Here is a 27240-nt window from a genome sequence, read left to right on the forward strand (position 1 = left end):
TAGTTCATTAAATTAAAATAAATTCTATTATTAAAACTAATTATTTTACCAGACACATTATGGAGAATTTAAAATAAACTGAACAAAACAGACTTGTATCAACATATATAACTACACGTATTCTTTAAGTAGAAATTAATTTATTTAAACAAAGCAATACAGATTCTGTATTATAACCTTAAAGCAGCTTGAAACAACATAATATGGTTTATGTACCATGACCTTAAGCAGCACAGTTCAGATAGTGTATCAACAACAAAACAATTCTTTACATATAACTTTAGGCTCATAAAGTTTTACTTTTGAAGTGCTATTTTTGTTGTTGGCTGGTTGATAATACATCATTATCTAACAGACCTTACACGAGTCCTCCTACCAGACCTACCTACATCATTATCTAACAGACCTTACACGAGTCCTCCTACCAGACCTATCTACATCATTATCTAACAGACCTTACACGAGTCCTCCTACCAGACCTATCTACATCATTATCTAACAGACCTTACACGAGTCCTCCTACCAGACCTATCTACATCATTATCTAACAGACCTTACACGAGTCCTCCTACCAGACCTACCTACATCATTATCTAACAGACCTTACACGAGTCCTCCTACCAGACCTACCTACATTTTCATCATCTAACAGACCTTACATCAACCATTGAAGTCTCCTACATCATTATATTAATAACAGATCTTATGTCAACCATTGAAGTCTTCTGCGCCTCTTTACTCAACATTCAAACTAGAATGTGGTCGATAAGCTCTATTCTTTTTTTTTTTTTACCCTTATGTAAATGTTACGATTAATGAGAATCATTGTGCCATATCTATGGTCTATTTAATTTCTATCAATCCTTAAGGCTAACGAAGTCAAGATATTTGCTTTTGGTGTAGGGCCAGCCAAAAAAAAAAAATCCTTTTTTCCCCTTTCAACCAATCTTTGGTGTCTATTAGAAATGGGGGAAAGTCCAGGATAATTACATTTCTCCATACAGGGATTCGAACCTGAATCATGATTGTAAATGTAACAATATAGTTTACTGTAAAATGGGGGGTGGGGGGGGCGTATGCCTTTATGCAGTGAATTATTTACGCATCGCATGGTTTGTATAGAGCTGAACACGTCTCAAGATATTAATCTTTTAGAAACGAGTTTATCTATGTAGTGGCATGGTGCCAAAATATCTGGATTATTTTTGTTGTCATGAAGCTCTTTTATCTTGGATCTTATTAATTGTTTTATTATTCAGGCTTGGCTTGCCGAGTAGGTCAACATGAACACAATTAACGGGAGTTTGTAATGTTGTGTCGAATACCAGGTTGTTTCCCTTATTGCTGCAATAGTTCTTATTCTTATAATGTGAAACTAAAAACATTTCAAGCCCAGCTAACTTTGGTTGGGCATCCGAAGATATCGGCACGATTTAAGATTTTCCCACTCTTCTGGAGATAATGGCGGTATGCGATTATTATTGTGATGTATACCTAAATGATCGATACCCCTTGAAAGGTCGTGAATGAAGTGCTCCACGGCTATCGATGACCTTCTGTAAGGACCTCGGTATTCTGAAGCTCTGCTCTGCACGGAGTTCCGTCTTGCAAAAGTTTTTGATAAAGATTCAGATGGGAAAGAAATACTGCTACTTCTTGGGCGCATCGATGGATTTCCAGAATCGGAAAGTATTGGATTGACTTGAACAGGAGGAGGAACAATCAAAGGAACAGATGAACTTCGACCTCTCTTTACAGGAAGGGATAAAGATTCTTTGGATGAGTCCAGGGTTACATCGGAGGTCAATCGAGGCAGAGTGATGTTACCAACATCTTCGGTACTAATGATTATTTGAGGGATCTGCCCACTTCCAGAAATAGCCCTAGGAGATTTGACTGAGGTAGATCCAAGAGTGTCATAGAAAGATGCTGGTCTTTGCAGGTTAGCATTACTTTGCCTTCGTTTTGCCTCTGGCGAAGAAGCAGGCGAGGAGTCTGATGATGTCACGCTAGTTTCACGCCGGATACTTCTCGGAGAAATAGATCTGGTTCTCTGAGATGCTAACTCTCTAGGTGAGGACAAGGTCTCGTAGGATTTTGCTAACTTATGACTTTGTCCAAGTGGGACAATGTAGTCTTGAATGTCAGCCCTTCCATTGATAAAAGCTTTTCTGAAGCCAGGTTTTGGCGAGGTTGATGACACAAGTCTAGGACTCGTAACTGTAGTCATAAGGTCAAGATTTTTTGTTGGGCTGTAAAAAAAAAGTTACAGTTGAATTTTATAAAATGATGTCATGAAATATTAATAGTGTTAGACTTTACAAGATCACCAAATAAAATTTTCAATCATTGATTTGTTTACTAAGCGTGATACACAAAAGACATGCACGAGAGCACAACATTCTATCATTGCTTTTAACGTTCAGTCCTGTGCCTGGGCATCACTAAGGTGTCTGGCCAGAGTTGAGATCTCACTAGCTGATAACAATCTGGTTTTCAATTTCACATTCTACACCATCTGTGGTATCACTTTTTCTTCCAACTTAGACCATAGTCTTAATTTTTTACTCTCTCTCTCTCTCTTTTCTCTCTCTCCCTCTCTTTTCTCTTGTTGTGGGCTAACAATTAATTTTATAGTTTAAAGCACTTCGCTGGAACAGTTGTTAGGGAGGTGGCTTAAGGAGGTTTGAGCTCTCGAGTTCGAATTCAGGTCGTTCAATAAAGTTTTTTTTTCTTTTTAAGGATTATTTTGTAATCCAATTTTTAAAATACTTTGTCTAACGCATTGAAATGAATTTTATACCAAGTATCAGTATCATTAAATCAAAATTACAGTTAAGAATGTATCAATGCAAGAATGCTGAACAAATTTCAAAGCTACACCAGCACACTTTGGTAAAGGACAATAAACAGAAAGTGGAGTTTCTCGGAGTATAAAGAAATGACCACACTTGGCAACCTTTTCCGACACTTTCCGGCAGACAAAAGAAGAGAAAAAAAAAAAGCATTGTCCGTAACAAAAAGAGCAGAACACTCCAAATGCTGGGCGAAAGTGATTTGTGGAGATTTTAATGGATATTTGGAACACTCAATAGCTTTTCAAGTCTCGCTGCTATCAATGAATGCCCGCGCCTGTTCATAACACGAGGTGCTTTTTTCCCCCTTTCAAACAGATCTTTTAAGCCAGTTAACTTATGCCAGAATAAATAGGGCAGAAAGGTCCAAACTACGTCCCGCAGACTTGATTCGGCCTGTGACATTGACCTGCCCAACAAAATTTCTGACCACTGTGCATAGTTCAACCACAGAGTCTTAGTTCAACCACAGTCTCAATTCAACCGCAGAGTCTCAGTTCAACCAGAATCTCAGTTCAACCAGAGTCTCAGTTCTACCAGAATCTCAGTTCAACCAGAGTCTCAGTTCAACCGCAGAGTCTCAGTTCAACCACAGAGTCTCAGTTCAACTGCAGAGTCTTAGTTCAACCAGAGTCTTAGTTCAACAAGAGTCTCAGTTCAACCGCAGAGTCTCAGTTCAACCACAGAGTCTCAGTTCAACCAGAATCTCAGTTCAACTACAGAGTCTCAGTTCAACCGCAGAGTCTCAGTTCAACCAGAATCTCAGTTCAACCGCAGAGTCTCAGTTCAACCGCAGAGTCTCAGTTCAACCAGAGTCTCAGTTCAACCAGTCTCAGTTCAACAGCAGAGTCTCAGTTCAACCGCAGAGTCTCAGTTCAACCAGAATCTCAGTTCAACTACAGAGTCTCAGTTCAACCAGAGTCTCAGTTCAACTACAGAATCTCAGTTCAACCGCAGAGTCTCAGTTCAACCACAGAGTCTCAGTTCAACCAGAGTCTCAGTTCAACCACAGTCTCAGTTCAACCGCAGAGTCTCAGTTCAACCGCAGAGTCTCAGTTCAACCAGAATCTCAGTTCAACTACAGAGTCTCAGTTCAACCACAGAGTCTCAGTTCAACCAGAGTCTCAGTTCAACCATAGTCTCAGTTCAACCATAGCCTCAGTTCAACCAGAGTCTCAGTTCAACCACAGAGTCTCAGTTCAACCAGAATCTCAGTTCAACTAGAATCTCAGTTCAACTACAGAGTCTCAGTTCAACTACAGAGTCTCAGTTCAACCAGAATCTCAGTTCAACCAGAATCTCAGTTCAACCACAGAGTCTCAGTTCAACCAGAGTCTCAGTTCAACTACAGAGTCTCAGTTCAACCACAGTCTCAGTTCAACCACAGAGTCTCAGTTCAACCTCAGTCTCAGTTCAACCAGAGTCTCAGTTCAACCGCAGAATCTCAGTTCAATCACAGTCTCAGTTCAACCAGAGTCTCAGTTCAACCAGAGTCTCAGTTCAACCGCAGAATCTCAGTTCAACCACAGAGTCTCAGTTCAACCACAGTCTCAGTTCAACCTCAGAGTCTCAGTTCAACCACAGTCTCAGTTCAACCTGAGTCTCAGTTCAACCAGAATCTCAGTTCAACCACACACAGTTCAACCACAGAGTCTCAGTTCAACCAGAGTCTCAGTTCAACCACAGTCTCAGTTCAACCACAGAGTCTCAGTTCAACCTCAGTCTCAGTTCAACCAGAGTCTCAGTTCAACCGCAGAATCTCAGTTCAATCACAGTCTCAGTTCAACCACAGTCTCAGTTCAACCACAGTCTCAGTTCAACCAGAGTCTCAGTTCAACCACAGTCTCAGTTCAACCTGAGTCTCAGTTCAACCAGAATCTCAGTTCAACCACACACAGTTCAACCACAGAGTCTCAGTTCAACCAGAGTCTCAGTTCAACCACAGTCTCAGTTCAACCACAGAGTCTCAGTTCAACCTCAGTCTCAGTTCAACCAGAGTCTCAGTTCAACCGCAGAATCTCAGTTCAATCACAGTCTCAGTTCAACCACAGTCTCAGTTCAACCACAGTCTCAGTTCAACCAGAGTCTTAGTTCAACCACAGAGTCTCAGTTCAACCACAGTCTCAGTTCAACCACAGTCTCAGTTCAACCAGAATATCAGTTCAACCACAGAGTCTCAGTTCAACCACAGAGTCTCAGTTCAACCACAGAGTCTCAGTTCAACCAGAATCTCAGTTCAACCAGAATCTCAGTTCAACCACAGAGTCTCAGTTCAACCGCAGAGTCTCAGTTCAACCGCAGAGTCTTAGTTCAACCAGAGTCTCAGTTCAACCACAGTGTCTCAGTTCAACCACAGTGTCTCAGTTTAACCGCTGAGTCTCAGTTCAATCACAGTATCAGTTCAACCACAGTGTCTCAGTTTAACTGCTGAGTCTCAGTTTAACCACAGTTCCATTGAACTCCATAACGTGATGCGTGTCGGGTGGTCCCCGGGCCGGGCAGTACAATGTTGGGCACTGATTTAACGCTTAAGTCCGGATGATATTTCATCAGCTGGATGTGACCGTCCGACTGTGTCGAGCATTTCAATCTACGGCGTCATTAAAGGGTTATCTTAAGGTTTATTTCTATGCGGTGTTGCGGTTCTTTTCAGTATATGGACCAAAGAATCGAACTCGCTCCTCATTGAATTAGACAAAGCACATGTTTCACTACTCGAGAAGAACTTCAAGATTTAGGCCTACCTGTTTATAACTTATTTCGACATTTAGCGCATCATTTTCTAATTAGCTTACCTGGAAGAATTCAAACAAAATAATTTTGTTTCGTTTTCAAGTTCTTTAAGAGTTGCCGCTCTTTCCTTTTCCAGACGGCTAAGTTCTTTCTCGAGCTCGAGCTCCGAACGATTGTTCTCATGAACCAGCCTCCTCGTGTTCGTCGTGGTGGGGCGTCGTTTGTGTGACATGCTGTGCTAATTGTTTTAAAGGGGTCTTAAAACTGCATTCAGCTGATATCATGAATATTGGCAGTGCGAAGATTCAGGTCTTTTTGAAAAGGCATTTCTTTTTATCTTTTTGAGATGTTTGATGCAAATTCAATCCAAAGCTTGGCGTCTCATGTGCTGGAGTTAGGTCTACCGTTTCAATCAAATGTGCATATCCAACCTAACAATAAAAGAAAGTAAACTGCTCCATGAAGGGACACACTAAAAGAGTAAACATTAGTTAAATGTGCGAATGAAACGTGAACAAATAATATTTTTTTTTCGTTTGGAACAATTAAATCCTCCTTGAAAAAGTGAAAGCATTGCCAGGCCAGCCTTAAGCCGATTGCTCCAATTGGGCCCCGCGCCTGACAGGGGCCCTCCAATTTACATTAAGCATATCACTATCAGTCATGGCTCTTGTTACAGGCTTTTAAAGATGTAAGACTTAAAGGCTTAACATATTTAGTATAGGCCTATGGTACGATTGACGTAACTTTAATCATCTCATAGGCACATATTGCGGTTGAGCTGCTTCGTACAGGCTGCATGTTGTATAACAAATGTTGGTATAATGCTGTAGTTAAAAGTAATAATTGTTGCAAAAAAAAAAAAAAAAAGAAGGCCCCGCAAACATCCATTAAATCGGGCCACGCAAGTCGTAAGGCCCTGAGCATAGCCCATGGCAAAAGGATTCAAGATACATTTTTCATGACAATGTATTTACATATAGGCCATTAAGTCCAGCCCTCTGACCTGATTGTCTAACGATCGTTTTTGACGATAAATGGGATACGCGCTTTCAACACGTTTGTTTGAATCTCAGTTCTGTCCCTTAGCCTCTTGAATAATGAGTTTTGATGACCTGTACTTTTTTCACGGACTATGAAAACACATTATAAAGTGTCCCATCGAATGAGACTTACAAATATTACTACATAATTATGTCTTTCCAACTCTTGCACTATCGTATTAGGTAACTAAAGATGGATTACCCACCCATCCATGTGCCAAAAGTGCTTGGAGCTACTTATATACATCAGAACTATGTTGTCCAGACTCCCATTGATGGTAGGTCTGTCTCTACGTCGCTTCCATCTACACGTAGGCATTTACATAGGACTACCTTTAAAGTCGTTCTCCTTTCGAGTTTTGTTTCATACCACCTGGCACCTTCCCACACCCCTAAAAGATTTGACGTTCTAAACAATGGATAAACGAAAATACTTATGTAAAGCTTGAACAGACAACGAAGACTAGCTGAATTAACACAAGGAAATCTAGTCACAAGAATTCGTTAGTTCGGAATTATAACGAGTTATTGCCCTTTAGTTTATAAATTATATTAGCTGTTCAAAATTATCATTAGATATATCTTTTCTACTTTTGTGTGTGTGTGTGTCTGCGTGCTAACGTGAGACTGTTTAATACATCACTGCACTGTAGAGCGTTGAACCGTGATATCATACCGACAGGCAATTGTTCATTCAATAAAGCAAGCAGGAGCTCTCTAGGTTCGACTACCGCTGTTAGGCCTAATATATTTGGTCCTCTTATAATGAGGGTGAATCTCAAATTACGTTTTATCAATAAGCAATCTTTTTAGCGGAATTACTGGCATTGTTTTTAATTATTATTTTCATAGGCGTTGGGATATAAAGCGCTTAGCCGTGTTTCACATTGGATCGATGTTTGCAGGAGGGAACAAAAGCCCAAAATGGATATCTGAACGGATCAATGCCTAACTACTACTAAACGACAAACATACATGGCCAGGTACAAGTCAGTGTACAATGCCATAAATAGATGCCTCGGCATGTCGCAATAAAGATTGATATGGTTCGGCCATACCCAAAGTCCAAACAACTTGTCAACAAGAAGATATTACAAATTGGTGAATGATTTAGTGTTGACCAGGTCAAATAATAAAAAAAATATTTTTTTAAATACCGGTATGTTTTGATTCACGATAACCAATAAGAGTAAAAAAAAAAAAAGCCTTTAAGACTCGATATAGGAATATAAACAAAAATGTCAAATTTATAGTTCTGTTTAAAATTCTTATTTTGTAGCCCGACATAGTACGGAAGTCTTCATAGCTAAAGAAATAAATCACCGAAAATTCAGAGTAAGATCACAAAGTTTTTATTTAATTTAGTATTTAAATTGCTGTTAAGTGACGAATTTTTAAATTATAGTGGGGTTCTTTTTTTATGGTACATGACTCATCATAAGTCACCAAAAGTTGTTTGTGTTTTTTTATGTTAATATGTTAGATTGATACACTTGTGAGCTTGCGCTCCCAGAGCTAGTTTTATATGCAATTTTAGCTATTTTTTAAAATGTATTTTTGTTGTATAGGTTAGATCTATTTTTATATATTTTATTTTTATAGGTTAGTGTCAGATTTTATAATTGTACTTCCGCATATTTATATAGGTTAGTGCGGGATAGTATAAAAGGGACGTACTACATGCTGTCTAAAAACAGTTCAGTGTACATTTGACCAGTGGTCAGTACCATATCTGTCCGTGTGACAGCTGAAGATTTTTGTGGTCTGTCGTCTAATTATATTTTTATTCCTGTACCTGGGACGGCCTGCTATTGTTACTGCTTTTAGCTGCTGCAATTACTCTGCTGAAATAGCTGCTGTTGTAGATCTATTCTAATTCTAGGGAATCTAGAATCTAGTGAAATCTAGTGTTATTTTGTTTCTGCTATTGATAGATCTAGTTTTAAAGTTTTGTTATTGTTTCTGTAGATCTATTCTAGATCTAATTCTAGGGAAGCTAGTGTTATTTTGTTTCTGTAGTGTTGCCTTATTAGTGGTTTAGTTATAGTCTGTTTCTGTTCTTAGTGAATACTAGATGTTCTTGTTTTAGTTTTAGTTACGGGTTGGTTGTAGTAGTAGGATATTGTAGATCTAGACTAGTTTATTGTAGTTTGTCGATCTAGGTCTATGGTAGTAGTTGTAGTGATTTAGTTAGATAGTTGGTTTGGTTAGTTTGTTAGTGTTTGTAGTGGTGTAGATTTAGAGGGTTTTAGTTAGTTGATGGGTCCAGTAGTAGTGATTATTCAAGTTAGTGTATATATTATATTTTATTATTGATTTATTTTTGTATGTAAATAAAGTTTCTTTTTGTTTAATTTATCGTAAACTAAAGTTTATCTTGTTTTCATTTAGTTAAGTTAGTATAGTTAGTTGTCTGGTTACTTAGGTGACTCTAGCCCCTTGGTCACCATACCGAGGTGCATAGATTGAGCCCACCCAGTAGTGCAAACATCTGCCTACTGTTGGTAAATTTTAATGTTGAGCAGCAGAGAATAGGTCTTTCCCACTCGCGCCTGCCTGACCTGCTCACACACATAAGCCTACATTATGATTAGCTATAGGCCTAATTGTTTAATAATTCAACAATCACAAAAACAGACAAGCATTGTTCCCCTGGTAGTCAAAGCATTAGCCGATAGAGCACTACAATTCAACTTTCTTTCTTTAAAAATGCTTTTCTTCTCTCCTATATTGAAAACTTGATATTGATGCTCACAAATTATTAAATGTTATTAATCTTGAACTACTTTTGTTTTTTCAAAACACTAGCATAGGCTACTTGGTGGACCAGGAGAAGTCAAGCTCAAAGACTTAAATCATGGAACTTCACAAAAGCATTAGAGATGACAAATTATGGCCCAAATGCCTATCATTTACTACGTATGAACTAATTCAATACTGAATGATAGAAGTGGCTGGTATGTCAGAGTTACATTGGGATATTATCTGCTTTAGATGCAAAGCCAACAAAGGGGGAGAACGTGCACCAACAAAGGAAAGATAACCGGAGGATTAGTTAATTATCCTATTATGTTTAAGTATGATGTTTGGGACAATGCTGGTGTAATCCAGTTTCTCTGCCCTACTTGCAAATGAGGTTGATAGGTTGGGGGTGAAAGTGGGCTTATGTTGTGTAATGATATGATGAGATATTCTTAAAACAATGTGTCTAAATTTAAACATACATTTGCAATAATAATGAACATCAAATCGTGACATTCGTTTACAATCAAAAGATATAGAAGGAATATGGAAATAAATGAACATGATACTAAAAGGAAATGAAAAAGAGCGTGGATAGAAGAGAGAGAGAGAGGAGACTGAAAAAAAAGTACCAAGAGTATAAAGAAAAACGGAATGTAAAAAGGCAAGACAAAGTAAATTGAGCTTACCAATACTAATTTTAGGTCGAAATAGTAATAATGGGCCTATTTAATTTGTAATTGAATCTGTATAGGAATTTCACTCTATCAATCAATTCACACAAAACAAGGTAGGGAAGTCAGGCCAGCGTTGAATCGCTTGAGAGCAAGAATCACTTCAATCTAAAAAATCTGACTTCAAAAAGTTTTCATGTTTGTTATCACCAGTAGGGTTACGTTTCTTGAACAGCTCCTAAGACACTGCGATAGAATTTTTTTTAAAAAAAGGTCCTCTGACTAGCCTTTTAAAATAAATACAAAAATTAAAGTAAAATGAAAGTGGCCCTTTCAGACCTGCGATCTATTGGGCAGATGCAGTAAAGTGCATCTATATTGATATGCCTGACTATTAACGAGGGTGTCATGTGGCCAGCAACACCGACCACAATTATTTTAAATTGTTGTTTGGACTTATCGATTTTTAAAGAGTATTTCCAATCTGATGGCAAAGTACCATAGAAGTACATGTAGCCTAGGCTGATTATGATTGTTTATTCAAAATATGCATTTAATAATCCGTTTGAAATTCACATACAGCGGACTTTCCGTTATGTTAAAAAATGTTCTAAGAAGTTTGTTTTTTTTAATCGAAAAAATCTCTGGTTTCTTGAAGCCTACTTCCAACTAGAATTGTTCAAAGTAAATTCAGACTTCCGTAGAAATTGTTTTATTTTATAAAGTAGTCCGTCACAAAATTTTACTTTAGATCAAAGTCCATTGGAAAACAATGTCAAGTGCACAACACCTTTTTGGCTTTGGAGCATTTCAATACGAGAAACAGAGTGCATCTACAATTTATGCGAGAACAACTTAAGTTCTACTTTGATGGGATTCATTTTTGTTTAGGCTACTAGTCTACATTAAAACACTTCTATGAAAATTAGCATATTATTATTATTCTGAAGACGAGGAATGTTTAAAACCTAAACACCCAACGAGACAATAAAACATTATCAAATTAAAAGCATTCATAGATGACTTTTTTTTTTTATTTTGTATGTTTCGCTTGTGGTGTTCCTTTAGCACACTGAAGATTATTACATCTTAGCCCAAACCTTCCACTGGACGACGACGGATGACGAAGAGCAGGGTTTGAACCCTGGACCATCGAGAAGACAATCTTGAGCGGATACTACACGACCATCCAAAGCCTTAACCACTTGTTTAAATGAATAAAAGTATATTTAAAATCTTTTAATATATATTTGCTCTATTATTAGTCAACATATATTATGTAATAGTTTTCATAATTATTTAGAATATGCAAAAATATGTGCTTACCTATAGTCTGCTCACATTAAAAAAAAAGAGTACACCGCTAAGACTATAATACAATTCAAATATCTGCGTTTTCTTGAGAAGGATTCCAATGTGGCAAGTGGTCATCTGAACTTTGTGTAGTAGCTGTCAGGTCGGCAACAAATCATTGGATGGCACGGCAATGGAAGAGTTTTATCAGCTTTGGCACACAATGTCTACTATTTTTAGGCAACGAAAATTACAGTCGCAATCATAACCTTTAAAGAAAAAAAGTCACATTAAATGGTGATAATAAATTCACCGCTTGTTCTGGGCATCAGCAAAGTACACTAAACGAGCAAAAATACTGGAGATTACGAAAGCCCTTCTGGACGTGTGAAGTCAGCCACCTTGCATTTCATTTTTATTCATCATAATTGAAAAACAAAACAAAAAATCAAAGACTTGTTATTCGCCAACTCCATTTTTTAGTGAATGCCGGCTTGATCAAAAAGTGCTGTATTTAATCGAAGACTGGTGTTGGACCGCAAACAAAGGGGCCCAAGCAGTTGTACAGATTAAAACTTTAATAACTGCTTCCCTCCCATATAAAGAATCTATACATTTTTATTCTAAAGGTTAACGTGAACTGATCAATAAAGTCTCCTAGTGCGGTGTCTACAAATGTAAGTGTCAGTGCTTTTTATACTTGGTTGCGCTGGTCACATGCTCGTGAGCTCAGTCGCGCGTGATTTAGGTTTCGTTTGAATACAAACTATGTAAATCATCGATTATAACAAAATAATACTATTACTATATAGTCGTTTCACAGTAGTCGATTAAAGATGTTTAAATCGAAGAAAAAATGTAAACCAATTGCGCAATCTTTATAAATAAAACTAAACAATAAGATATCTAATATCAGGCTTAATTTGCAATAATACCTGTAGGCCTATATGTTTAAGGACTTCTAAGGCTACAACATAGGTACATTATTAGAGTAGTCTTATAAGCCCAATAATATTGTAAAAATTAGAGTATATCATCTTTTATATTAATGGTGCGTATTAGCGCACTGTCTAATGCATGACAAAGACATGACTGTTTGTAGGCCTACAAAAGAGACATTGATAGAGAGAAACTTTTTTCACCTAAAGCGTCAAGAAGTAGGCCTAATTATTCATTAAAAAGGGAACAGAGAATTAAAGAAAGAGAGGCGCGTCTGAATCGAAGGTTTTAACGTCCTATTCAATTACAACAAGTAGGCCTACATTACCACGAGATCTTGTTTACTCTGCAGGACTGATGCTCCCATTGAAACTCTTTATTACAAGTACATTACCACGTGATCTTGTTTACTCTGCAGGACTGATGCTCCCATTGAAACTCTTTATTACAAGTACATTACCATGATCTTGTTTACTCTGCAGGACTGATGCTCCCATTGAAACTCTTTATTACAAGTACATTACCATGATCTTGTTTACTCTGCAGGACTGATGCTCCCATTGAAACTCTTTATTACAAGTACATTACCATGATCTTGTTTACTCTGCAGGACTGATGCTCCCATTGAAACTCTTTATTACAAGTACATTACCATGATCTTGTTTACTCTGCAGGACTGATGCTCCCATTGAAACTCTTTAGTACAAGTACATTACCACGTGATCTTGTTTACTCTGCAGGACTGATGCTCCCATTGAAACTCTTTATTACAAGTACATTACCACGTGATCTTGTTTACTCTGCAGGACTGATGCTCCCATTGAAACTCTTTATTACAAGTACATTACCATGATCTTGTTTACTCTGCAGGACTGATGCTCCCATTGAAACTCTTGACCAAAGCGCAAAGTGAAGCCACAGGGGCTCAGTTCTATTGGACTCGGCCATTATTTGCAGTGCTGTGGCCCGTGACACTCTAATGTCCTGGGCAGAACTAAAGCTGTGCACCACTTTCTTCTAGATACTCAAAAGTAGGCCCATTAACACCAGACCTACAGACCCGAAGTAAGCTTTAAATATAAAATCACTTAAAACAGTCGTGCTGTATGTGCGCTAGACCATTGTTCTTAAAGATTACAGACGTTACTTCAAGAAGATAATTACGTCTTACTACGGTCTTAAGTTCAGTCGTGTCGATGGTCCCAGGTTCATGCCCTGTCCTCTCCCATCCCCAGTCGTCCAGTGGGAGGTTTGGACTAAGAAGTAGATGATCTTCAACTCTGAAGGAACATCCGAAACATACAGATCTAAAACATTTTACAAACATTTTTACAAAACAAAGCAACACTATTTCAATGTGTTTTCAATTTGTTTTTGCTTTTTTTTTTTAAAGATGTAGGCCTAGGCCTACAACGTTTAGTTTGAAAAAAAACAACAACAACAACGAATTCACTGAAACCCAATTGTAGCCCTTAGTCATAACAAAATGTGACAGTCATTATCGATTTTCCTTCCAAATAGTTTTAATGCAATTATTTCTTATCATTTTTACAGCTGGAAGAGTAGGCCTAGGCCCATAAGAAACGTCATAATCTGTTCTTTTAAAGTACACTCTGTAAATTATACGAACAAATCATGTGTGTGTGTGTAATACAAAGATAACTGTGTTTTATAAAAGTCGTTTGCATGTTTCAAGCTATGACAAAGCCATCATTGTTTTCCCACTGTCTTTGAAGTTGATCCTATGTTCACCTACCGTTGTCTTTACGTTCAGCAGGTGTTTTATCTTGGTTCCTCGCAGAGACCAACGTTTCTTTGCTAGTTAAACAAATGCATGCTATAAACCATTCGGTTTTATCATTCATTCATATAAATCGTGTGCAACAAACATTCAACAAACATGCAGCAACAACGCGTACGTTAAGTACAGAACATGTCTGTTGCTTTGTTTACACACCAGCCCCGCTTTTTTTTGTTGTGCTTCTCTGATAGCAATCATAAAAGAATGCATTTCACTGCATATTTCCGTGATCATACAACATTGACATGGTACATCATACAACATTGACAATGTACACCATACAACATTGACATGGTACATCATACAACATTGACATGGTACATCATACAACATTGACATGGTACATCATACAACATTGACATGGTACATCATACAACATTGACAAGGTACATCATACAACATTGACATGGTACATCATACAACATTGACATGGTACATCATACAACATTGACAAGGTACATCATACAACATTGACATGGTACATCATACAACATTGACATGGTACATCATACAACATTGACATGGTACATCATACAACATTGACAAGGTACATGATACAACATTGACATGGTACAGTTTTCAAGTCAGAATGTAAATGTGCAGTATATGACGTGGTTACGCAGACCCGGTTGTGACCTGACCTGCATATTTCATTCAAAGACGTTGATTTATCTGTGGTATTTTTTTTTTTGAGGGGAGGGGGGAGAGATCTCAAATCTCTTTGGAAACAATAATGATTTGCAATTCAATGTAAATGACAGCGAAAATTAGCATGATGTCTAGATTGTACACCAATGCTTCGAGCCTAATAGAGCCCATTAAAGAAATAATAGGCGTTAAACATACTTTTCATTGTTTTCATGTTTAGACTAAACTGGATTTGGACATTAATTAATCAATTATGCAAGCTGTGAATTCCATACATTTTATGCATTTGACTTTAACACCTTTTCTGGCATGCTCTATATGTTGACAACCACAAATGACATTGGTTCAACTTTGTATTTACATACAAAAAGAGCATAAATCTATTGCCAACGTTACATTGTGAAATTCAGTTTTGTGGTGTTTTTTTGTGTTTTGTTGTTTCTAATGAGGTATAGACTACACGGCGAGACGGAGAGAAGATAATGTTCTCCATACCAGGAACAGTTGAAGATAGTCTGTTAACATTGTTAAAGAAATTGAGAGCGGTTATGTTTAAGATTACCAGACCAATGTCACCAGCGTGATAAAATCGATGCTTGACTCTTTAATACCTGAAGGGAACTACACAGTTAAAATGAGTGCAGTTGAATAGAAGGACTACATCTAAATTAAAAATGACTGCATTTTGAATTTGTACGAAATGATTTCATGGAGGGTGATTAGGCCTACAACATTAAAATGAAATTATTCCCCTTTTGAAGAAATTATTCCACCTGAGGGTATTGACGTTACTGACATGAATGGGGGATGTTTGAGAGAAGCAACTACATTTGAAAGAGGTATCTACACGTGATCTGGGATAAGCTTCGTTTGGTAAATGAAGAGTTTAAATGATTTCATACGGTATCATGAGAGCACCTTTAAAAAAATATTTTGCTAAATTATGTAAGATTTTTTTTAAACTATAAGAACAGGCAGGAATCATTGAACAATCAATTAATCAATAAACACTCAAACACCCTTCACCTTGTACTCTGTCCCCTGAGGGCGCCCTTTATGTGGCACCAATGAAATACGGTAAATGCACACTTTAAAGTGGAGTAAATGAAAGCCTTGCGTCCTGTGTGTGCGTCCTGTGTGTGAGTTGGGCAGAGGGTGCGCATAATATCTGTGTGCAATAACAAGCACTTTTCATGCATGGAATACATGTGCATGTTTGCGTTTAATGCACTTTAAGACATAACATTCACAATATCGATTCCAAAGCAAAAAGAATAATTATAATATACAAATACAGAGATGTCTACACGCACGCACACATAGTGATAAATATGTTCAAGATAATTTGAATAGAACATTTTTACCTCCATTTATCTCTTAGTCTGTTGGACGGCAAGACCTTCTCCATTCCTCTTTGTCTTTTACTTGGATAGAACTTCTTTCAATGTCCATTCTTTTATGTTGTCTTACCGTCGCTTTCTCTGTCTGCCTGTTCTTCTATTTCCTGGTACTGTTCCCTGAAGGAAGGTCCTTGCGAGCCCCGAAGGCCTTATTATATGGCCGCATTTTTTTAGTTGGCGTCTTTTTACAATAGTTAGCAGGTCACCATAGGGTCCAATCGCTGCAGTATCACTGTATCTAATCTCTTTGTAATGCGGTCTTTAAATGTGATACCTAGGATCCGTCTGTAGTATCTCAATTCCATTGCTAGAATCTTCTCTAGCTATGCAGTCAGCTTCAACTACTCGCAAGAATATAAAAATGTGGCCAAGACCAGGGAGCACATCAGTCTGACTTTGGTGTCGAGAGCTTTGCCTTTCCATATTGTTTTGAGTTTTGCAAGTGCTGCTGTAGACTGTGCAATTCGGACCAGTAGTAAGGGTTTTGTTTCTTTATCTGAGACAATAGCTCCAATGTATTTGAACTACTGACACTTGTCAGCTTTTCACCTCTAATGCTGATGCCCCTTTTAAAGCCCTGTTGGCTATTGGTCACAATTTGAGTTTTTTTTTTTTTTTTGACATTTATTTGCATACCATATGCTGCGGAAGTCTTGTCTATGCGCATCACCAAGTCAGCTAGTTCTTCTTCTGTCCCTTCTAGACCATCTAAGCCATCAGCGAAACCAAAGTAAGTAATTGTGCTAATAATATTAATAATAATATGACTTTGTTGGCTCGTAGGCCCTAGCCTTAGTTGCGCAAATTATCATAGCATTCATCGACCCAAGAGAATTAAAGGTTATTTAGTGCTGAGAGTATTTATTACAAATAAATAAAAATGATAAAATTCAGTCCTTTATTAAAAATATAGTTATTGATTCTTAAACAATATAAAACATTTTAACACGCACATTCTGGATTTTGACCGTCTACTACCGAACAAAAACAAAACACAATTTCTGAGTGTCAATCATTTATCTGATCAGATTCTTATCAGCCAGACGTTCTTAGCAGTGCCTGATTGAAATAAAGGGTTTTCTGGATGTTTACCAACACCTCAATACTGTGATTAGCATAAACTGTTTGGAGATTGCCATAAAATATGTTATATATACATTCAAAAAGAATTTTTAATCCATAGGCTACATTAGTTGTTTTTTTTTTTTTATTCTACATTTATGCGTTTCTTAACATGGGCACGATATGGCCTAAATTGTGCCGAAAACCCAAAATATCATATCACAAACTGTATACATTAATACATAGGTGTGTTACAAGTTCCATGTGGATAAGTTCCACGTCAGTTACATGCGTGTATGTAACATTAATGTATGTTACACGTGTATATAATAGAGTAGATTGAGATCAAAGATTATAGAAGAGTTTAGCCTTCCGCATGGCTCCTGAGACCCACCAGTGTCCTACATATTTTGTCAAATGAGACACGGACGAAGTGATTGGAATCAATACTGGGACAACAAGACTCCAACAAGGTGCCTCTATGCACTCTATATTGGCTGTATTTAAGTCAGGTACACGTACAGTCAAAGAAACAGCTTTTGCCAACTCTTTCATTCATTTATTGAAGTCAATTTGTCTTTACAAGTTACAATAACTTAGTCCAGGCGGTGTAGTCTCTCACTAACCATTGTGATTGTCTCCCATTACAATTGTTGTTATCTTTCATTAATAATTTTAGTAATCTCTTAGTGATCGCAGGCAATCTTATATAATACAGACGTTACTTCAAAAAAAGATGATTACGTCCTACGCGTCACGCGTTAGTAGTCATGCCTATTAACCAATGACCTAAATTCTGCCAAGTCACTGGTTTTCTGGCTAGCTCAGGCAACCCATTACATGCTCTAAAAGCGCTAAGGAAAAATGAGCATTTTTACAAATTTGTCCTAGCATATGGAACGAGGAATGTGCCTTTATCTTTGTGTCTTTCTGTGTATTTTATTAAATTTTGATTTAAGATATCTACAAATGTAAGCTTTACCCAAATTTAGCTTCGCTATGCAAAAATGTACAAAAGCATTTATCTCTTATTTAGACTTTAGTATAAACATTAATCTTAATTAAGTGGCGTGGCAGCCATTGAGTGAAAGGGCTTGTTTCGCCCATGAAAACAGCTTATCATGTTTACAAGAAACATTGAAAGATAGTCGGAAACGGGAAATAATCAAAAAGAAAAGAGCATATATGAGTGGCGATGGACAGACAAGGAAAATAGCTCAACGAAATCTCAACGTCGTTCTTGAGAAAGGGAGGAGAAACTACCGCACCAAGCTGGAAGACTCAATTAATACAAGTGACATGAGACAGGCGTGGGGCATCATGAACAAAATGGCAGGAGCACAAGTCAAAATTAAAAATAATCTTGCTACAAGAGACGAAAAAACATTAGCCAACGAGTTAAATGATTTCTATTGTCGCTTCGACACGAAAGATTTTAATTATCTAAGACTCAAAGCCCTTGATGATGTCAATGTTAACAACTGTTTAGAATTAGCGATTACTAAAGAGCAAGTTTGTAACATTTTCAAAAACGTCAAGCCAATGAAAGCTGGTGGGCCTGATGGAATAAAAGGGCGAATCTTAAAAGAATGTGCTGAACAACTAGTTGAACCTTTCCAAGATATTTTTTCTACTTCATTACTAAACCATGAGATACCACCTGTGTGGAAGTCATCTATAATTGTACCTGTGCCAAAGGTTTCCAAACCAAAAGAAATGAATGAATATAGACCTGTTTCACTTACTTCCATTGTGTCTAAATGTTTAGAAAAATTGGTTAAAATGTTTCCTCTGAATGATCTTTGTAATAAGTTAGACCCTTTACAATTTGCTTACCAAAAGGGTAAAGGTGTACACGATGCCATCCTAAATATTTTAAATTGTGTCTACAAACATCTGGACTTACCGAACACTTATGTAAGATTGTTCTTTATTAATTTCTCATCTTCTTTTAACACTATACAACTTCATTTACTCATTGAAAAGATGAAAGCGTTGAAGATTAATCCATACATAATACTATGGGCTAATGAATTTTTGACCCAGAGATCTCAGAGGGTTAGGGTAAACAATGTTATATCAAATGAACGCATACACAGGGGCGCCCCAGGGGGCTGTGACATCGCCATTGTGGTTCATTTTGTACACCAATGATTTTCAATCCGATAGTCCTTTTTGCTCCTTCACAAAATTCGCTGATGATGCGGCTATTCTTGCCCTGCTCTCTGAGAGCTAAGACGTAAATGAGTATTTCAAAGAAATAGAACACATTGAAAAATACTGTAAAGATAATTTTTTAGTATTAAATGTAAAAAAAACAACAAAGAAATGATAATCGATTTTCGTAGGGAAAAGAAGGAAAATGATATTGTTTCTGTAGCTGGAGAGACTATTGAAATTGTGCAAACCTTTAAATACCTTGGTACTATCCTAGACAATAAACTAAATTTTACTGCAAATACTGATTATATCAGCAAAAAAGGGCAGCAAAGATTACGATGTCTAAGAAAACTGTTCTCGTTTAATGTTAGCGAAAAGGCCTTGGCTATGTTTTATCACGCTCATATCTGCAATATTTTAAGTTTCAATATCACTGCCTGGTATGGCAATCTGAGCATTAAAAATAAACTTTATAGAATCCTAAATGCTGCTGGTAAAATCATTGGCAAAAAACAAACCCCATTTGGGCAGTTGTTTGAGACAAACATCTATAAAAAAGCTAACAAGATCCTCGAAATAAAGAATCACCCTTTGTGTCTGGATTTTGTGATTTTACCATCACAAAAGAGATACGAGACAACGATAGCAAAGACAGACACAAACACTATTTTGTTCCCCTGGCAATCAAATCATTAAATAAGAACAATCTGGTATAAACTTTGTCACATGTAAATTATGAGTGAGTCTGGTGTGAATGTACACTTTGGTTTCTTATAGTTATAATGTTTTTTTTTGTTTGGTGTAATGCACAAATTGTAAGACAAATTTCCATATGGCAATAAAGATTATTATTATTATTACTCTAAATATGACAAACGAGATTCAAGCATCGTCATGACATTGTTACATGTAAGATTATTCCTTTCAAATGATGTTACTGTTAAGACGATAGACTTTCTACTTGTAAATCAACATACAGCAATTTACTTCTTAGCCTATCTTTATAATTACCGGTACTTGCATAGTGTTAAAAGAATACACAATGATTATACTATTTTCATGTCCATACAATTTCTCGGCATTTTCTTCTCTGCCATCATGGCCGTTCAATACAAGCATTCCCATTTTTCATTCACACCATGTTGCGCTCCAACCGTAACAGTTACCTACATTAGAATGTCCTGATACAGGATGACTTTAGTTGTTTGTTTTTTTTTATCCCACACAACATTCTAGTTTTGATAAGAGAAAGGAACAATCCTTTTCTTTAAATTGGACAATTGCTTGATTATGTTTTATCTCAAAAAAAAGTTCCTGTGGTACAAACCCAAGAACTGCAGACCATTATTCTTATCAAAATTAAATGTTAAGGTCAGAAGGCATATATTAAACCATGAAGCATGTCATAATGTCTACTTAGAAACAAAAAAAAAATAAAAAAATGAAGATGCTATATAAGAAATAGTTTAGGGAACAATATTTAGAACAGCTAAACTAATTTCAATAGTAATTTCTAAAAGAAGGGAAAACTTAACTATCTGATGTGGACCCTCCCAGCCTCCTGAATAAACCAAAAGGAAAGTTTGGAGAGACACAACAACCAACTAGCAACAAAGCACACGTTGGATGAATGTATATGTGCAATCTAGAAATGTTAATATGAGTTGCTCTAATCTTATATATTACAGAAGTTATTTTAAAAGAAAAGATTGCATTCTATGTATATCCATGTCAGTCTATCCAGGCATGTTAATTACAGTCTTAAACTGTGCTATGACATAGGTTGTTGTTTTTTTTTGCTGATTCAGGTAAGTCAATGCTCTGATGACACTAGGGAAGAATATGTCCGAATATTGTCCTAGCATATGAAATAAGAAATGTGCCTTGATCTTTGTGTCTTCCTGATTGTCTATTTGTAAGTTAGGTTTGAAAGTTTTATTAATTTCTCATAGTATAAAATGGCCAAATGAGTTAAAAATAGAATTTTACCTTTTTCTTTATGTTAGAGAGGCTATTTAAGACAAAGTGTATATATACACACACATATACTAACACAAATACAGGGGTCAAGTAAACTAGTTTCCTACTTCATGATCAGTGAATCTATTACCAGTGTGTTTATAGTGTGTGTTCATGATTTCAACTTCAGGGTTCAAATTATTTCTTCCCTTTAACAAATATCTCCGGCAACAAAAGGTATTTGGGTCATCACACATAGTTAACTGCCACTAATACAGCGATTACAAATTGAATTATAGAAAGGATGCGTATTGTATTTTTAAAAAAAAAATGGTCTTGCTTTCACAAATGTAAAAGTAGCAATTACATTACACCAACTTCAAGCATAATGAAGGCAATAGTGAAACTAGATTTTGAAAAGCTATTCACTTTTTAAAATAACAGACAAATGGATGGATGGATATATTGACAATCAGCATACACACAATAGTGACTTTTTCCTATGGGAGGTTGAAAAAAATGAAGAGACTCATTTCAAATATCATAGCAACAGTAGTATTGTAATGTATATTCCAATGTTTGACAATCATACAGTTACAATATAACAAACATCCAAATAATTACAGAAATGTTTGTCAAACATGAATACTCAATCAGTAATGATAGCCTAATGTTTGGCTGAAAAAGGACAAAAACAAATACAAAGAAATGTAAATGATCAAATACATCCTTTAGTCATGTACTTCAGAACATAAGGTTAGGAAGTAAAGATAAATGGTTGGATAGCAATCAAGTATACTGAACAGTTAGTACAAGGCATTCCCAAATGTATACAAAGAGTGTGACAGAGCATACTTTTTTTTCATTCCTTTTTGTATTGCGACATTAGCAGCTGCCCTAGTTCTAAATAGGTCGCATTAAAAAAAAAATATGGATGAATTCTAAAATTCCAACAACTTTCAGGTCTGCAAACATTGTTATTGCAACTAAATTAAACTTCATTGAAGTGTTATTTTTTTAACCTATATATTCAATACAACTTCATAACAGTTTTTATGATATCAATGAAGCTACAAAGATGAGATGTGACATGTATTTACATAGAAAGTCTAGTTACTTCAACATTTGGCTTACATTCATGCTACATATTTTATTCTTTTATCTCTTTCTTGAACAAAAACAAAAGTTGTACAAATCTGCTAATAGCTCAAACAATGAAACTGTCGTCAGCAAAAAAAAACAAAAAAAAACATGAAGTAGAAAGTATTTTCCAAGCCCTTTCAAGTAATTGATGAAGGTAAAAATAATTAACTAGGTTCAAATGTAATAAAAATTCATGAAAGAGAATTAGGAATAGTTATTTTCAAGTAACATCACAGTACTAAAAATTATCCCTTATGCTATTATGGTTGTTTAAAAAATGTTTTTAGAAATATTTTTTTTTCAATTAAGTGATTTTTTTGTGAGCCTTTTATGCTTAAGTCAATTAAATCTCATTATTCTGACTTATTCTGATATTTTAAAAAAAATGGAGAAATGGAATTATTTGTACAATTTTTTTTCTTAAAAAAAAAACAAAAAAACCCAGCTATTTTTTACATTTCTAATTATTAAATGTATAAAAAAAAAAAAATACAATCATAATCATAACAAAAGACATTATCAAACAATAATATACAGTTATTACAATTATTAATTTCCTCGTCCTTTTCCTGGTTTGTTTCCAGGTCCGCCACCGCCGCCACCTCTTCCACCACCACCACCACCACCCCTACCTCCTCCACGGCCACCTGGTTGGAAAGCTCCTGAAAGTAAAGAGATGTAAAAGTATAATAGAAAATTAAATATCAATGAAGTCAACAAATAAAAGAATCTTTCAAGAAAAAAATAGAGAAATTAATATTTAGTTGATGAAAATAACAAATAATTTAGTTTTTTTTAAATATAATTTAACATTTGAACAATCCCAAAAATTTCAAGTCTCAAAAAAAAATTATGTATATGTATATATATATATATACAGTGCTTTTTTTTTGTAAAAAAAAATTAGGTGCCGGTACTCAGTAAAGATTGCCTAACTTTTAACTACTAAAAATTAATAATATACGTTAAAATAAAATAAAAGTAATAATTTTTTCAAAAAGGTGCTGGTACCCCTTTTTTAGTTTTTAATGAGACTGATCTCATTAGAAAAGAAGGTCTCTTATTAATACTAATAAAACTAACTATTTATATAGTGCTGTTAACAAACAGCATTGACAAACATAATGTCAGCTCATGGTGCTATGAGAACATGACAAACCAACAAAAAAAAAAAAAACATTATAAAGACCTAATTTAAATAAGTTTTAAAGAGGTAAGTCTTAATCTGTTCTTCTTGAATGTAGTAAAGCATGTGATTTGTCTGTGCTCAATGGAGAGCAATTTTTTTTAAACCTTTGGGATATTCTGAAATAATTATGGAGAATTATTTTAAGTCGTTAATCTACTTTAAGCACTCAAATTCTTACCTCTACCTCTCCCTCTTTGTCCAGCACCTCGACCTCCTTTAAAGTCACCCCTGCCTTTAGACTTCTGAACAACCTCTTCCTTTACCATATCAATGACCTCATCAGGAATCCGCAAATATTTTATGGTGCTTCCTCTGATGTAGCATTCTGGCATCCTCCAAAACCTGTCACCATCCTATAAAAATGTGAAAAAAAAATAGAATTTAGAATTATAAACCTTAATTAATTTTTTAAAAAAATTTTTCAACTAAATACAAACAAAATTATATATACATATGGAGTGTTGAATGATGATTATATCACTCTGCTTCTGAATCAAAAGTCTTTAGTTTGAAAAAAAAAAAAAGAAAAATTATGTCTTCTGGCTTAGATGTAGAGAGTTGCTAATGTCACTCATTTCTAGCAGATATGTGATAGTAGTTGGGTAGACAGGTGCTTATAGGCCAGAATGCACTGTCAAAGAAACAGGTGAATTGAAATGGCAAATAAAATTGCAGATAATATTAGTAAAACTGATGAACTAAGCATAGGCCTAAGTTTAATTAATTACAATCAACTAACATTTGAAAGTCTACTTCAAAGCAAATTTCTTCTTCTAGCCAGCTTTTTGCTGCTGAGCTTTGAGCTCTTTGCAGACTGTGCCAAGGAAAAATAGTGTGTTGTTTTCTTCAGTTGTTCAGCACTGCCGTAAAGGCTGTTGGTTATGTTGGGCTGTAGTGGTAGTAGGGTCTGCCTAAGGTGGATTAGGAAGGGGCATTCAAAGATGACTTCAAAGCAAACAAGAAATGAGAAAGATATACAATTCATGTTGATCGCATATCAAATCATGAAAGATATTTGTCTGCCTCAAGAACTGAACACATCTTTCAGCAAAATATTCACAATTTCACTCTACTTATAATAGTCATTGTTCTTTCACTGTTGCCAAGTCTGGTCAACATGAGCATGCAAACATGGTTTGCATTGTAGGCATTCTAGAATGTGGAAAAATACATGCCCACAGAATGGATGCTTCTCTGTCATGACATCTTTGAAGCCAATGATGGGAATCTGACAACTAATTAATAGTTTAGGTTTTCTAGCTATATCCTTCACTGAATAAGTTATTTCAATTATGATAATTACTACAGCATGACTTGATCAATGTGTGCTTGGATGTTCTGGTTCAGACTGGCAAAAAACACGGAAATGTATTTTCAAAGACAGAAGATGCAACTAAAAGACTTTATTACTGTGGTGATTCTTGTATGAATTCAGTAACATAAAGATGAGAAAGCAATTTACCCTTGATGTGCAAATGACTTCACGAAGATTAATATTCATCCAGTTGTCACAACTCACAAGATGACCATTGTATGTTTCCCCATTTTTCAATTCAACCAACTGAAAAAACAAAACAAAAACCATTAGTAATAAATTCCCTTAAATGCTATTATTATTATTATTAATACACAGATCTTGATTTTAATACATTAATACTTACCATGGGATGATTAACAGCTGTCCGCAATAATGAAAGGGGCAGCTAAAAATAAAAGTGGCAATAGATTAGAAATAAAAAATGTACTAGTTCTAGAAACAAAAAAGAGATGAGAATAGAAACTTAAATGTTTGCATTCAAATTCATATTGACAGGTAAGACCATAATATAGCTTACATCTTGAGAAACTTACAAAAGAATATATAAAGTTTTCATTGTTTTATTAATATATTGATCATCAGAGGACTGACAATGCATTCTCTATAACACTTGTTAATAAAATCTATAAGTGAATAATCACTTCATTTCCTTTAAAATTCTAAATTAATTGATAATTTTTGCATAATATTTTTGTTACTTTATTATATTATTGCTATCTTATTTGTTAGAAATAGCTGATTCAAAATATTAAAGATTTTAAATAGTATCAACAATGAAATAGACTCTCTAGAGATCTAGATTTAAATAATAAATGTCGAAGTGGAAAAGCATCTCTAATAGTTGGTATAAATGATGATTATTTAATTATGATAATATATTAATTACTAATATATTTAGATATTTTAGTACTAATCAGACTAGTACAGATCTAGATTTATAATATTTATTTTTATAGCTACAGATAATAGAGTAGTAAGTATATTTGTAGTACTTTTAGTATTATAGTAGAGTAGTACATATATCTGTGAGTGTATAGACTTTGTAGTAGTAAAGTACATATATCTGTGAGTGTATAGACCAAGTCTTTAATTATTTATAGGCTGTCACTAGAAGCTAGATCTATAATCTATAATTAGTATAATTATAATCATAATCTGTATGTGAACTAGATCTGTATATTAATTTTACTATGACTACAAGCTGTTTTACTATAAGTTACAAGTAGATATATAACTTTAATAACCTTTATTCCTTTATATATTTAACATAAAATTTAATATATTATAACTACTCATAACTACTGTATTTATAGACATTGGCTATGTCATAGCATAGATTAAATGATAGATCATATTATCATATCCTCATAGAGCATTATGATTATCTAATAATAATATAAAAAAACAGAGGTTACTTCAAAAAAAAAAAAAAAGATGATTATGTCTTTTTTTTTATGTAGTATGACCTAGTCCTAGACTGGCTAGACCTATGTCATGGGGCCTATGATTCTTGCTCTATCATTAGTTTAGTATTGTAACAGTATTGTTGATGTCCATTGATGATGTACTTATGATCTTATTAGAGATCTTAGATTCTAGAAGTAGAGTAAGAGTTACAGTAGAGTCTAGAAGACCTATTCACTTAATTCACTAAGACTAAACTCCTAAAAGTAAAGCCTAAGCCTGCTAAGAAGATCAAGACAAATAAATTATGTCTTGGAATTATTATTATCATTTGATTTAATAAATCTTTCTTCTTTCTACTAGATTAGTAGATGATATATTTCTAGATTATTTACAAAATGAATCATTTTATTTAAAATTTTAAAGAAAAAATAAAATATAAAAAATAAAATTAAAATTGCATGCACTGATCATCTGATGATGACTGATGCAGCATAGCTTCATAGCTGACTAGTGACTAGTACCATTTTGAAAGAATTGCAGATCTAGATTTATAGGACCACTTCTTAGATCTTGATCTAAAATCTTAGTCTGGATTTTATCACAATACTTGAATAAAAGAAGTATAAAGTATCATAGACTTAAGTTAAACTGTCTTAAGAGTTCATATTCATAGTCATAGAGTGAAAACAAAACGTAGTCTTTCCATTGATGCGATTTACGAGTTTAATTGTGATAGCGAAGTGCAATGTGGGAAATTGTTCAATTTACGATTATGAATTTAAATTAAAAAGAATAGAGAATAGCAAAATTAAAAACAACTGAATTTTAGAACTAGATCTAGATCTAGATTCTAAATACTAAGTAGTCTATTCAG

The 27240-nt window shown here is 35.1% G+C and overlaps 2 protein-coding genes across 3 annotated transcripts; both read right to left on the bottom strand.

Annotated features, from left to right (window-relative positions):
• Positions 1-775: 775 nt before the first annotated feature.
• On the bottom strand, positions 776-12019 carry LOC106067114 (uncharacterized). 2 transcript variants are annotated; one of them, XM_056030911.1, is made up of 4 exons: positions 11700-12019; positions 11374-11609; positions 5651-6019; positions 776-2252 (listed from the first exon to the last, which is right to left on the bottom strand). In XM_056030911.1, the coding sequence occupies exons 3-4, from the start codon at positions 5818-5820 to the stop codon at positions 1397-1399; spliced, it is 1026 nt and encodes a 341-aa protein (XP_055886886.1). In that variant the 5' UTR covers positions 5821-6019; positions 11374-11609; positions 11700-12019; the 3' UTR covers positions 776-1396. The 2 variants fall into 2 exon arrangements, with proteins under 2 accessions (XP_055886886.1, XP_055886887.1); XM_056030912.1 differs by lacking the exons at positions 11374-11609; positions 11700-12019 and adding an exon at positions 6595-6809.
• Positions 12020-21848: 9829 nt separating this feature from the next.
• Positions 21849-27107, bottom strand: LOC106071242 (U6 snRNA-associated Sm-like protein LSm4). Its single transcript, XM_013231295.2, has 5 exons — positions 26888-27107; positions 25303-25344; positions 25104-25202; positions 23820-23994; positions 21849-23114 (listed from the first exon to the last, which is right to left on the bottom strand). The coding sequence occupies exons 1-5, from the start codon at positions 26888-26890 to the stop codon at positions 23002-23004; spliced, it is 432 nt and encodes a 143-aa protein (XP_013086749.1). The 5' UTR covers positions 26891-27107; the 3' UTR covers positions 21849-23001.
• Between the last annotated feature and the right edge of the window lie 133 nt (positions 27108-27240).

Source organism: Biomphalaria glabrata, chromosome 5 (genome assembly GCF_947242115.1).
Source record: "Biomphalaria glabrata chromosome 5, xgBioGlab47.1, whole genome shotgun sequence".
Classification (NCBI taxonomy): domain Eukaryota; kingdom Metazoa; phylum Mollusca; class Gastropoda; family Planorbidae; genus Biomphalaria; species Biomphalaria glabrata.